The 13,400-nt window shown below is 37.8% G+C and overlaps 2 protein-coding genes across 2 annotated transcripts; both read right to left on the minus strand.

Annotated features, from left to right (window-relative positions):
* Positions 1-2,796: 2,796 nt before the first annotated feature.
* LOC146306860 (E3 ubiquitin-protein ligase TRIM39-like) lies at positions 2,797-6,064 on the minus strand. The gene is made up of 2 exons (XM_084711233.1): positions 5,730-6,064; positions 2,797-5,616 (listed from the first exon to the last, which is right to left on the minus strand). Exon 2 carries the CDS (start codon positions 5,612-5,614, stop codon positions 3,992-3,994), a length of 1,623 nt encoding a protein of 540 aa, XP_084567359.1. The 5' UTR covers positions 5,615-5,616; positions 5,730-6,064; the 3' UTR covers positions 2,797-3,991.
* A 923-nt stretch (positions 6,065-6,987) lies between these two features.
* On the minus strand, positions 6,988-9,736 carry LOC146306861 (E3 ubiquitin-protein ligase TRIM39-like). The gene is made up of 2 exons (XM_084711232.1): positions 9,579-9,736; positions 6,988-9,463 (listed from the first exon to the last, which is right to left on the minus strand). The coding sequence occupies exon 2, from the start codon at positions 9,459-9,461 to the stop codon at positions 7,830-7,832; it is 1,632 nt and encodes a 543-aa protein (XP_084567358.1). The 5' UTR covers positions 9,462-9,463; positions 9,579-9,736; the 3' UTR covers positions 6,988-7,829.
* Between the last annotated feature and the right edge of the window lie 3,664 nt (positions 9,737-13,400).

The following is a 13,400-nucleotide window of genomic DNA, read 5'->3' on the forward strand; positions in this document are numbered from 1 at the left end:
TCGCTAGTAGCCTATTTTTTTCAGTAATATTTTAACATACAAAATAGGTGGTTTCGACTTGTACAGTAATGTTCCTTAGCGCTGTAAAGTTCAAGTCAGCCAATCAGAATCGAGGACCAGCGTTCTACAATTACCTGGACCGTGTAAAGCACCAATGAGCTTCTTTCGAGTCATTACAGAAAGTTAATTTGACTACAATGACTTGAAGACATTCATGATCATATACTAATGGCCAGCAAATAGCATGTTTCAGTGATACATTATTTAAATGAAATGCTTCCTGTACCTGCTTCATTACCAGCTTAGAATTCAATTCAGCCAATCAGAATCGAGGACTGGGACTAAAGTTCTACAGTTATCTAGACCGGTGGTTTTCAAACTTTTTGTGCCCAAGTCACACCACAGGGCAAGCCAAAATCTCAAGGCACAGCTGTATTCAAATTTGACAAATAGCTTTATAATTCAAAAAATATTTATTAATAAAATAATTCAAAAATTACATCAAAATACCAATGCATGAAATAAAATTAGCCCCATCTTGCCCCACTCCTTTTAGATGAATGTAACAATAATAACAATCCAGTGACATAATAATATAACAGTACCATCAGTACAGTAACAGTACAATCATTCTGCATAATGACTTATTCAACTTGTAATAACTTAAGTTAATATTGTTGCAAATATTTCTGCTTGAGTATAGTTTTCAATGCAGTGCTTTTATTTGTAATGAAGTGTTGTTGCCACTCTGATTTCCCCACCACTGAATTTACCTGATAGGAAATAAAATGTTTTACCTTGACCCACCTCCAAAATCTAATAAAAAATAGTTGATGCATCTTTTTACTTTAAAAGCCCTCACTCATCCTCTGTAGTATATAAAATCTTCCTGGTGTTGCATAACAAAAACAACTCCCTCTGCACTCCTCTGTATGGGCTGGAACTTTGAAGCATGTTGCCCTCTTTCTTCATCCCAATCAGTGAGGTCACAGCGGGAGCTTTTCATTGGCTGCTAAAGGCAAAACACCTACTGTGTCATCACTTATTGTGCTGTGACTGTGCTTGGATTTTGAATCCATACAGAGAGCTGAGATTGGCCATTTTTCCAATATCCTCCTTTCTTTCAGGACTGAAATTCAACCTTTTAACTTCGGGAGGAAATTAACTCATATGTGACATCAACCTCATACTATGGCACAGCCTCTAAAATCACTTTATTTCCATTTTTACACCTGATTACATATCTGTCTGGTAGTGAGAGATATCTTGAGAAGAACAAAGGTCTCAAAACATGAGGATTTCTGCTTCTCGTCTAAGTGAGAGCGTAAAGAAAAATACTCATGAATGCAATTTCAAATTCACACAATGTAATACATTTATATCCACACTACATGCTGCCTTCCTCCTGGAGAAAAAATCTCCAAAATACGTCCTATTTCAGGACGTTTGATTTGCACGCTCCAGAATAAGCTGTTGATGTCTGCATCTGTACCTTTTTCATAACTTGTTTCGCTCATTCGCCAGGTAGCATCCTACTTTGAAAATTATCACAAGATATTTGTTACTAAAGAAAAATGGGCCCACGTCCCATTAATGAAATCCAAGTACAATGAAACACACCGGGTTTTAGTCACAGTTATGGATGGGCTCCATCAGTGGTGCTTAAGAACATCGGCCCACGCATCACACTGGAGGATAATGTGTGCATCCACTCTATCACACACACACACACACACGCACACACACATCAGTGTGGGGGCAGGAGCACATAGGCAGGAGTCAGGAGTGAAAGCAGTGGGCAGACCACTATTGATTAACTTACAAGCCTCACAAAGCAGGTAACATGACGTGTTGAATGCCATTATACGCCTAAATTGTTAAAAACTGCAAGGAGCCAGAGCTGCAGAGACCGACTTAGTGGTGGTCTGTAATGGAAAACACCATGGCTGTTGTGTTCATGTTTACTCAGCAAACAAAATTATCTCAACAACGTCATTAGTTTGTAAAGCTTTTTTTTTTTTTTTGTAAAGCATTGGAGTTGGACTCAAAACTGAATAATCTATTGAAGGAAGTTTGAATTTCTCTACTTGTTCGTTTTCACAATTTAGGACATTTTAGCCTCTTTCATAAATGAGAAAGTAAGTGATTTGACAGAATTAACAGGCTCTTGTTTTTTCCTCACATCAGTAAAACAATATGAACATTTTAAATTTTTTATAAAAGGTTTGCTGCTCATATAAATCTTGCTTTTGTGGGATTTCTTCCGTTCTGTTTTATTTATTTGGTGACCCTAATAAAATATCCTGTGATCTACCTGTGGGTCACAACCCAGTCTCTGGGAATGACTGAACTATACACAGACGTCACACGAGGATCTGCATATAATGCTAACCACAATAACTATTTTCATATGGATCTAATCTATGAAAAGATGTTCAGATCACTGTAGTTTGAGTAGTTCTCATTCATTACTTCCACCCCTGCTCACCATTTTGGTAGTTTATCCAGCAATTTACTGCGTGAAGTTTTATCATCAACCCATTTTTGTAAATTTGAACCAATAGGACACAAATAATCACAACAAAAATCAGGTCAATAGTGCAAAACAAATCAATTTTGTATAATTTGTCTGTTTATTGATGGAACAATGAAAAACCACATTCAACCAATGAAAAAGTCATGTTCATTCAAATGAAAGCCCCACCCCCAAAGAAATATCATCCCGAATTAGGAGTTCAACAAAAAACAAACAAACAACAACAACAACAACAACAAAAACATCACTTTTCAGGGTTTCGGCAATAAAAAACAAAAAATAGAAACTCAGTTTGTTGAATTCAGTATCTAAAAATTAGTCCCAAGTAACCCATCTTCCCCAAAACAAGTAATATTAGAATGTATAACAAACACAGAGTAAATCACCTCCCCAACCAAGTTAGTAAGAAATCTCCAGCCAGGTTTCAATTGTTTGGTTCAGTTTTTTCCACACAGAGTAAAACATCTTCTCGAATAAATTAATAATGGATCTCTCAAAGCAAAATTCCGGGTAGCACATGTTTGACTTAGAGGTAACAGGTTTAAATTCCCTGGTCATACTGTTCACTGTTCCACTTCATAAACCTCCATTTAAGATTCTCCTTCTAAACCAAAAAAAAAAAAAAAACAGTCAAAACACGGAAGTACACCCAACAAGGGAACCCCAGACCCGCGAAAGATCTCGCGAGAGTAATCATTTAAACCCAAACCACGATCTTTACAAAACCCTTACTAAGTGTTTTCTGCCCCTGAACATACCCAGATTTATTTAACCACAGCGTCGTCACATTTCAAAACATAATTAGTTTGCACATTGGAGAAACAAATGTATAAATCTCGCGAGAATTTCAACAATCAAGGGTTGGTGAAAGTCATCTCATATACATAAGGGTAAAAAACTGAACATAAAAAAAACAAACAATCGAAATACTTAAATAATAGAATTAAATGATCAGTTTGTGTGATATCTATAAATTATCAGTGTATTTTTTTTATTTCTACCAATATTTTCTTTGGAGATTGGCGATGTAATCATTAGTTGATATTTATGTATTAGTATCAAATACTTTGTTTTGAATATAATTCCAAAGTTTGAGAAACCAATCAAATACATTGAAATAATGTTGAACGTGTAATTTTACTCAGAAATGTAAACATCAAACAATTTTCTAAGTCTAATAATTCCTCTACTCTGCCTTTAAGTAAATATTTAAGTTGTAATCAGAAAAAAACATTTTTATTAACATTTAAAGTTGCTTACATAACACTAATGACAAATAAACAGCACATGAATGATTTAATGAAATGTATAAAAATAATAAAAATACATTCAGCTCTGCTTATTGTTGTTTCAGATTAAAGAGGTTTGTTTAATTATCCATATAATATTTGAAATGAGCTATTATTGCTTTGAGCAGAGTGGTTAAGTGTATTAATACACGCCAAAGTTATTTTTTCAGGGTACAGGGGTTATGATAAGAGGGGCAGAGTTTGTTTCATTTTTGCTGTCTCCAGGATAGAAATATGGGTAAAGTTTCTCTGTAAAGCGGTGTTCAGTGAAAGAATATAAATGTGATTTAGAAACCACATCATAGAAAGAAACCTCTCCCTTTTCATAGTCCACAAATATGCCCACCTTCTGAAGCTTTTCTTTCACTGTGATTTTAACATATGGTTTGGCATACGCAGTGTATTTACCATCTTCAAGCCCAATGGTCCAGTAACCATTTTGAACTGCCAGTGTCATGCTCTTCTTCCTTTCAACAGACTCTCTGACCACTCCAACAGCCCATTCAATCTTCCCTGTCACTTGCACCTCATAGTAAAACTTCCCTGTGGTGAATCCCTCCTTTGATAAAACATCTAAACATATTTCAAATCTCTTTGGATTTTGGGGAAGATTTTGTCTTTTGTCTCCAACTGTCACTTGTTTTCCATCCTGGCTGATGACAAGTGAGTAATTTGCAGTGTCAGAGTCAAGAGTCAAGTCGACTGCATGTTCTCTCATTCTTTTCATTCTGATCTCAGGAAGCTCTCCTATTATTTTATCAAGTCTCTGTTTCAGTTCAGTCACAGCACCTCTGGCTGCTTCAAAACTCAGATCACTGTGAACACTGACGTTGGTCCAGTCCTTGTTTAAAGGGGAGCTCAAGTTCGTGAAGCTCTGGAGAAAATGTTGGTGATCCTCAGACTGGGACAGCTGCTCCAGCTGGCTGCTTCTGCTCTTGAGCTCTGCAATTTCCATCTTCAGTTCTGTGAGGAAACCTTCAGCCTTTTGTTTTGTCGCTCTGTGTCTCTCCTCAATCGCCTCGACAAGCTCGGCCTGGCTGCTCTGAATGGAGCGGATCAAGTCAGTGCAGACCTGCACACTGGCTTCTTTCTCTTTCTCAGCCTCTTTCTGGCTGACATCAACTGCGTTTTCGATTTCAGATATCTTCTCAGACCTTAACTGTATCATCTTTTGGATATTTGCCATTGTTTCATCTTTTTTTGCCACCACTGCTTCATATTCTTCCTCAAGTGAGACAACAGTGTGACCTTTGTGATTGGTTTTGAAGCACAGGGCACAAATGCAGGCCTGGTCAGTCCTGCAGAACAGCTCTGTCGTCTTGCTGTGTGTCTTGCACATCCTCTCATCCAGATTCTTCACAGGATCCAATAATATGTGGCTCTTGAGATGAGTGACTCTCTGATGTGGCTCAAGGTGCACCTCACAGAAAGACATGAGGCACGTCAGACAAGATTTAACAGCCTTTTCCTTTATCTCGGGGCAGATATCACAAAGAACGTCTGATGTTTCAGGAAGTGGCGGCTCTGGAGTCGAGGCTTCGTCCTGAACTAACGTCTTAAACTCAGCAGCTAACTCAGACATGATAGTGTTGATTTGGAGTTCAGGTTTTGGAGAAAAACTCCTTTGGCATAATGGACACTGGTAAATGTCTCTACTGTCCCAATACTTGTGGATACATGCCCTGCAGAAGTTGTGTCCACATGGTGTTGTGACTGGATCCCTGAACACATCCAGACAGACAGAACACAGGAAGCTCTCCTTTGACTGCAGACTGCTGGCAGTTGCCATATCTGAATAAGAATTCATATGTAAAGAAAAAATACAATTACAACTCATACAATTCACCTCAATGAACTACAACAGTATATTCTATCATAAAGACTGGAACAAATATTTTTCTTACCTGTAAATTTGCAGATTTTAACAGCAGCTGCACAAAAAACTCAAAGCAAACAGCTCTTTCCGTCTGAAAACTTGTTGTTTGTAAGTTTCCTCATTGAGTTTCATTTCAGCATGTTGACGTCAGTAATGGCTCCTCCTACACTACACTTCCTGGTAAAATTTAACCCTTTTGACTCCACGTGAATTCTGTAAGACTGAAGAAGAAACAGTTTTGTTTCATGAATGTCAGAACACACTGGGGAAAAAATACAATTACAACACATACAATTCACCTCAATGGACTCTACAACAGTATATTCTATCATAAAGATACTAAATCAACATTTTGAAATATTAAATTATTATTTTGAGTTATTATTTTGGGATAGATTCACATTGTAACAACTTACAGGAAGTAATAATTCATTATATTGAGACACTAAATCACAATTTTGAGGTACTAACTCCATGTTTTAAAATACTAAATTGTTATTTTAAGACATTAAATTATTAATTTGAAATAATGAGTAATTGTTTGAGATGAGTCAGTATTTGTAACAAATTTCTTTTGAGATAATTTGCTGTTATTAAATGTAGATATAGATTATCCTGGCAATTTAAATTAATACAAAAATATGGATATTGCACACCTTTTAAGATGACAACCTTCTCATCAAACTCCCAACTGTACATCTGTACATATTATTTATGTACATATATTTTGAAGAAGGCTGCAGTTCAAAAAGTACAAAAGTTTTACTTGAATTCTACTTAAATTGTGAAGTATTACTCCTTTCAGAATAACACAGAATTGGATTGTAGTTATTAATGCATGAATGCATTCATCAGTTTAATGTTACAGCTGGTAACTGTGGAGCTGATTTTAACTACTTCATACAATATATTTCTGGGTAGTTTAATGATACACTATAATTTACTTGTTGTTCGTCTTTTGCATTGTTAATCTCAGTCTACAAAGTAGAAGATTCAAGTAAAAGAAACTGAAGATGGTCACATAAAATACAAGTACCTCACTGTTGTTTTGTTTTGTGCAGCATTTTAGTACACCACTGCTGAACACTAATGAGTTAAATAGTTTAGTAGATGAGATCAGACAACAGCTCAAAGTTTGGGCCTTTAGTTCTGTGTCTTTGTTAAATGAAAGAGCTGCCTCCAAATAGTTTGTGTTCACTTGCTGCGATTACATTGTTGAAGAAGGGCCTCATATTGGTTTTTACGTGGCGCCTCAAAATCACTAAAACCACCCCTGTGCACATGCATTTTATCAAATGCACAAAAGCTCTTTATTTCAAGCCACTGTGAATCACAAGAAACCAACAAAATAAAGACTTTATAAACAATCATCTTTTCTTCCCGGTGCTGTACATGTATGTAGATAAGTCTCCATGTGATAAATCAAAGTCAGTGTAGTGGCTACAGGAATGTTACACTTGACTATATATAACCTCTTTCAACGATCAAAGTATACATGACAGAGAAACAGAATATCTGAACAAAGTAACATTACATTATATGATGATAAATGACATATGATGAGTACTGTCATCAGTACACACAGAGGAAGGAACAGAACGCCACTGATACTTCTTTTCTATATCTATGCATGAACAGTAGGGCTAAATGATATGTCAGGAAAAAAAAATCAAATTGTGATAATTTGGACAGATATATGATTCTTTTTTAACATATATTGTACCATGTTCAAGCCATACAGTTATATTCAAACACACCATAGGTAGGCCTATACAATGCAACAAAAATGAAAACAAAGCAAGAACAAAACAGATAACGTAAATTTGGAAAAATAAAAAATAAATAAAAAACATGTTTTCTTAGATCTGGAGAACAAGATTTCTAGGTCAGGGCATCTCTGCAGCACTACAGTACATCATCATTTAATAACATTTTTCGTCTATCAAAAAGTTGTAGCTTCTGTGATTTGGGTATTGCATTTCACCATACTGTGATTTCCATGATATTTAAATTAACTGTGCACCCTAATGGTCAGAAAACGTTTCAGATAGTAAGAAGGTTAGTTTGATTATCAATATAATATTTGAAATTGTCTGTTGTTACTTTCTGTGGTCTTTAATGGGTAAACTCAGTTTGTTTGAGGTACAGGGGTTATGATAAGAGGGGCAGAGTTTATTTCATTCTCATTGATTCCAGGATAGAAATATGGGTAAAGTTTCTCTGTAAAGCGGTGTCCAGTGAAAGAATATAAATGTGATTTAGAAACCACATCATAGAAAGAAACCTCTCCCTTTTCATAGTCCACAAAGATGCCCACCTTCTGAAGCTTTTCTTTCACTGTGATTTTAACATGTGATTTATTATATGCACTGTAAATACCGTCATGAAACCTAAATGTCCAGTAACCATTTTGAACTGTTAGTGGCATGTCCTTCTTCCTTTCAATAGACTCTCTCACCACTCCAACAATCCAGTCAGCCTTCCCTGTCACTTGCACCTCATAGTAAAACTTCCCTGTGGTGAATCCCTCCTTTGATAAAACCTCTAAATGTATTTCAAATCTCTTTGGATTTTGGGGAAGATCCTGTTCTGTATCTCCATCTGTCACTTGTTTTCCATCCTGGCTGATGACAAGCCAGTAATTTGCAGTGTCAGAATCAAGAGTCAAGTCGACTGCATGTTCTCTCATTCTTTTCATTCTGATCTCAGGAAGCTCTCCTATTATTTTATCAAGTCTCTGTTTCAGTTCAGTCACAGCACCTCTGGCTGCTTCAAAACTCAGATCACTGTGAACACTGACGTTGGTCCAGTCCTTGTTTAAAGGAGAGCTCAAGTTCGTAAAGCTCTGGAGAAAATGTTGGTGATCCTCAGACTGGGACAGCTGCTCCAGCTGGCTGCTTCTGCTCTTGAGCTCTGCAACTTCCATCTTCAGTTCTGTGAGGAAACCTTCAGCCTTTTGTTTTGTCGCTCTGTGTCTCTCCTCAATCGCCTCGACAAGCTCGGCCTGGCTGCTCTGAATGGAGCGGATCAAGTCAGTGCAGACCTGCACACTGGCTTCTTTCTCTTTCTCAGCCTCTTTCTGGCTGACATCAACTGCGTTTTCAATTTCAGCTATCTTCTCTGACCGTAACTGTATCATCTTTTGGATATTTGCCATTGTTTCATCTAGTTTTGCCACCACTGCTTCATATTCTTCCTCAAGTGAGACAACAGTGTGACCCTTGTGATCGGTTTTGAAGCACAGGACACAAATGCAGGCCTGGTCAGTCCTGCAGAACAGCTCTGTCGTCTTGCTGTGTGTCTTGCACATCCTCTCATCCAGATTCTTCACAGGATCTAATAACATGTGGCTCTTGAGACCAGCGACTCTCTGATGTGGCTCAAGGTGCACCTCACAGAAAGACGCGAGGCACGTCAGGCAAGATTTAACAGCCTTTTCCTTTATCTCGGGGCAGATATCACAAAGAACGTCTGATATTTCAGGAAGTTGCGGCTCCGGAGTCGAGGCTTTGACCTGAACTGACGTCTTAAATTCAGCAGCTAACTCAGACATGATAGTGTTGATTTGGAGTTCAGGTTTTGGAAAAAAACTCCTTTTGCATAATGGACACTGGCAAATGTCACTGCTGTCCCAATACTTGTGGATACATGCCCTGCAGAAGTTGTGTCCACATGGTGTTGTGACTGGATCACTGAACACATCCAGACAGACAGAACACAGGAACCTCTCCTTTGACTGCAGACTGCTGGCAGTTGCCATATCTGAATAAGAATTCATATGTAAAGAAAAAATACAATTACAACTCATACAATTCACCTCAATGGACTCTACAACAGTATATTCTATCATAAAGACTGGGACAAATATTTTTCTTACCTGTAAATTTGCAGATTTTAACAGCAGCTGCACAAAAAACTCAAAGCAAACAGCTCTTTCCGTCTGAAAACTTGTTGTTTGTAAGTTTCCTCACTGAGTTTCGTTTCAGCATGTTGATGTCAGTAATGGCTCCTCCCCTGCTCTGTGATATTACACTTCCTGGTGAAATTTAACCCTTTCGGCTCCACGTGAATTCTGTAAGACTGAAGAAGAAACAGTTACACATTTGTTTCATGAATGTCAGAACACACTGGGATTCTAGAAAAAAAGCTAATGAGTATTTTGCTACACAAACCAATCATTCAATTAAGTTGGAAGCCAAAAATGTATATAAACACTACATCCTGCTAGATTCACAAGGACTTGCCCATCATTTGAATCATTTAAGATTAAATTTAGGGTTCACTCTGAGTCTGTTCAAATTATATCACATTATTATTGATATATATATTATGATATACTTATTTCCAGATTTGATTCGATATGTATTGTGATTCTACAAGTATTGCAATTTGATAATGCAATTTATTATAAATTTTTGTGTGCTTTTTTTGTGTGAGACTGTATAACAAACATCATGTCAGTCTTTCAGCAGCTCAGCAAACTAGTGTCATGAGAGATAATAATAAATCATGCTGATGCCACATAATAATAAATTAAATTAAATTTTGGGGCAAAATGAATAGAATTTTGGGTGTTTTGAGTAGTAGTATAATATAGGTGCATAAAATGGAAATACTCAACTCAAGTAAAGTACAAGTAATCACCTACTTAAGTAGCAAACTCCACCACAGCTCATTTACTCGCAATAACTAAGCTAACATGGTGATCACCATCTTAGTTTAGTGTGTTAGCATGCTAACATTTGCTAATGATCGCTAAACATAAATTACAGCTGAGGCTCATGGGATTGTCATATAGTTTTGCAAGTATTTAATAATAAAACTTAAATAAACACATTAACAATTACAATAACAATAGTAATAATAGAATTAAATTTGAATATTTGACCTGATGATCGTGCAATGATCGTACCAGGTGAGAAGAGAGGCTTTATCTTCTGAGGAAGCTGAACATGTGCAAAATTTTATATCAGTCCATTGTTGCTGAGATATTTCTGTTTGGACCACAGTGGTGGGACAACCAACTGAGACAGACACTGAGATTATTAGACAGATTTATTATTATTATTAGACATTAGACAGACATGGACTTTATAATTATTATTTTTGTTCATCACTTTAATCACTCCTTCTAAGTGTCCTCAGATCTCCGTCCATCTGTTGACACTGTCCCTCTTCAGACTTGACTCTTCCTACACTCCCAGTTTACCATCACCAGAGGTGCTTCTGTAGTCCTTTTGCCCCGAGCTTTCACTCTGGCAATTTCCTGCTTCACCTGTAAAAAGGGCTGCTGGTTCACATTCAAGAAACAAGATTACTATCACTTCACCCTGTCTTTTTTTTCCAGCTAACAAAAACAGCAAAGAGGATAACATGGTCTGAAAGTTCTCTATTTCTTGATAAGATTCTTTGTAGTCTGTTATCTACCATCTGCCTGAACTGTGCTGCAGATATCACCACCTTTGTCCTCGCTCCATGACCTGTAAAACTAGAACCGTGCTCTCTTTGCAGAGGTCAGTCTGTTATGTGACTTCTCTGACCACAAGAGGTCAGGCACGACAAGCAGGAGCTGAGTGGCTCAAACTTTGCTCCTTTGCACTTTTGAGAGTTGAACCTCTAGTCTGTTCTCTACAAAACTACTGATTTAACCCTGTCACACAAACAAAAGGTATAAAATGCTTCAAAATAGTAGCAGCTCCCTGTGTAATTCATCATTTCAGTTTAAAAAGCTCTTAAGCAAGACATTTTGTCATTTTATTTTAATTTTTTTATTAACTTCCACTCTCTGTGCACAATTCCACCATGCGCTCTTAGAAATAAGGGTTCCAATAAGGGTTGCAGTTCTGTCTGAGGTTCTACCCAGAACCATTTGCTTCTGAAGACCCTTTTCATCCAAAAAAAAAAAAAACAATTTTCAAAGAAAGAGTTTCTCAAGGATTGTTGAAAGCATCCCCAGTTTTTAAACACTGGTAACTGTAAGCAGATTCATAAAATGATGGATGACCACAAAATAAAATCTATGACATTCAATGACCTTTTGACTCATCTGTAGAATATGATATGGTTCCTCTGAGAACCCTCTGAAGTCAAGAGGCTATAGGTGAAAACATATATTTTTAGTTCCCCATGGGTTCTACAGGACACCCTTTAGAATATGAAAGGGTTCTTGATAGGTTCTTGTTAGCATCCTTATTCAGGGTTTGAGGTAGAACCCTCTAGAAGTGGAACCTTCATAAAAGGTTCTACCAGGAGCTATTAACAACAACATGAAGAACCCTATATTTTTCTAGGTAGCACTTTTATTCTTACGAGTGACAGTGAAAACTTGCAAAATGTCAATTTTCAATGACAAAGGGTTCTCGGTGGAACACCCTGGGTGGGTTCTAGATGTAATCCTTGTAATTTAAAAGGGTTTGCAGTAGAACCTCCCTTGGTGGGTTTTGTTAGCACCTTTAGTAGGTGTAAAAGATTTGTATAAAGCCTCCAGAGTGGGTTCTAGGTGGAACCATTACATCATAGAAAGGTTCTCTGCAGAACCTTTCATGGGAGGTTTTGGGTGGAACCTCTCACAGATGGCTCTAGATATAACTCTTTATGCTGTGTTCTAAGTACAACCCTCTGAAAGGGTTCCAAGTGGGACAGTTCTAAATGTTTCTACCAGGAACATCAAGGATTCTGTGGGGACAAGCCGAAGAACCCTGTAATGTTCTAATCAACACATTTATTTCTCAGAGTGTGGTAAAAAAGCACCCAGCTGTCGGCCTAACTAGACAGACACGCGTCCAAACGAACAGATGCCAGAACTTGGCAAACTTCGTGTGAAATTTAAATGACTGGAAGCATAACACTGCAAGCGAGTACCTCTTTTCTCTTTGTTGCTCAAACAATCACACACACACACACACACACACACACACACACACACACACACACACACACACACACACATCAGGGCTCATCCTGTTTGTTTTCCTCGTTAACCACTTTGTGTTTGTCACGTGCGCCCGGTCGTGTCCTGCTCCTGCCCCCCTGTGGGAGGAAACATTAGAGGGTTTAACAGGGTACAAAGCAGGAGAGGCGGTAAACTGACCACGGCAGAGTGAGAGTGGACACAGAGACACTCACTGGGCACAGAACTGAGCCGGCTCTCAGGGAAACCACACTTCTGTTTGTTCTACCGTGTGTCACCTATGCAAATATGAGGAAATGGAAAACAGGCGCGCTCCAAATTCCTACCCACAGAACGACGACGTCCTGCAGGTTTGAGTTCCACGTTCTGGTTGGATGACATTTACACTCACTTCAGAAATACAAGTGCTTACTAGAATCATAGTGTTCTTTGGCTCGTCCTCATAGGAGAATCCTTTTTGGTTCCTGGTAGAACCTTTTCTAAAGGCTCCAGGTGTTCTACCTAACATAAAGTTTTATAAGAAACATCTGTGAATCCATATTTAGAACCCACTAGGCTCTACCGAGAACCTTTTTATATTCCAAGGGTTTTATCTAGAACACACTCAGGATGTTCTACTGGGAATCTTTTTATATCCCCTGGGTTTTATCTGAAACCCACCAAAGGGTTTTATAGAGAACATTTTTTGTATTCAAAGGGATTCAATCGGAGTAGTTTTATTAGTACGAGTACGTGAGGACAGTATCGGTCCCATCCCTATCTAGAACCCATTAAGGGGGCTCTGTTGAG

This window comes from Lutjanus erythropterus, chromosome 22 (genome assembly GCF_056507025.1).
Source record: "Lutjanus erythropterus isolate fLutEry1 chromosome 22, fLutEry1.hap2, whole genome shotgun sequence".
Lineage (NCBI taxonomy): Eukaryota > Metazoa > Chordata > Actinopteri > Lutjaniformes > Lutjanidae > Lutjanus > Lutjanus erythropterus.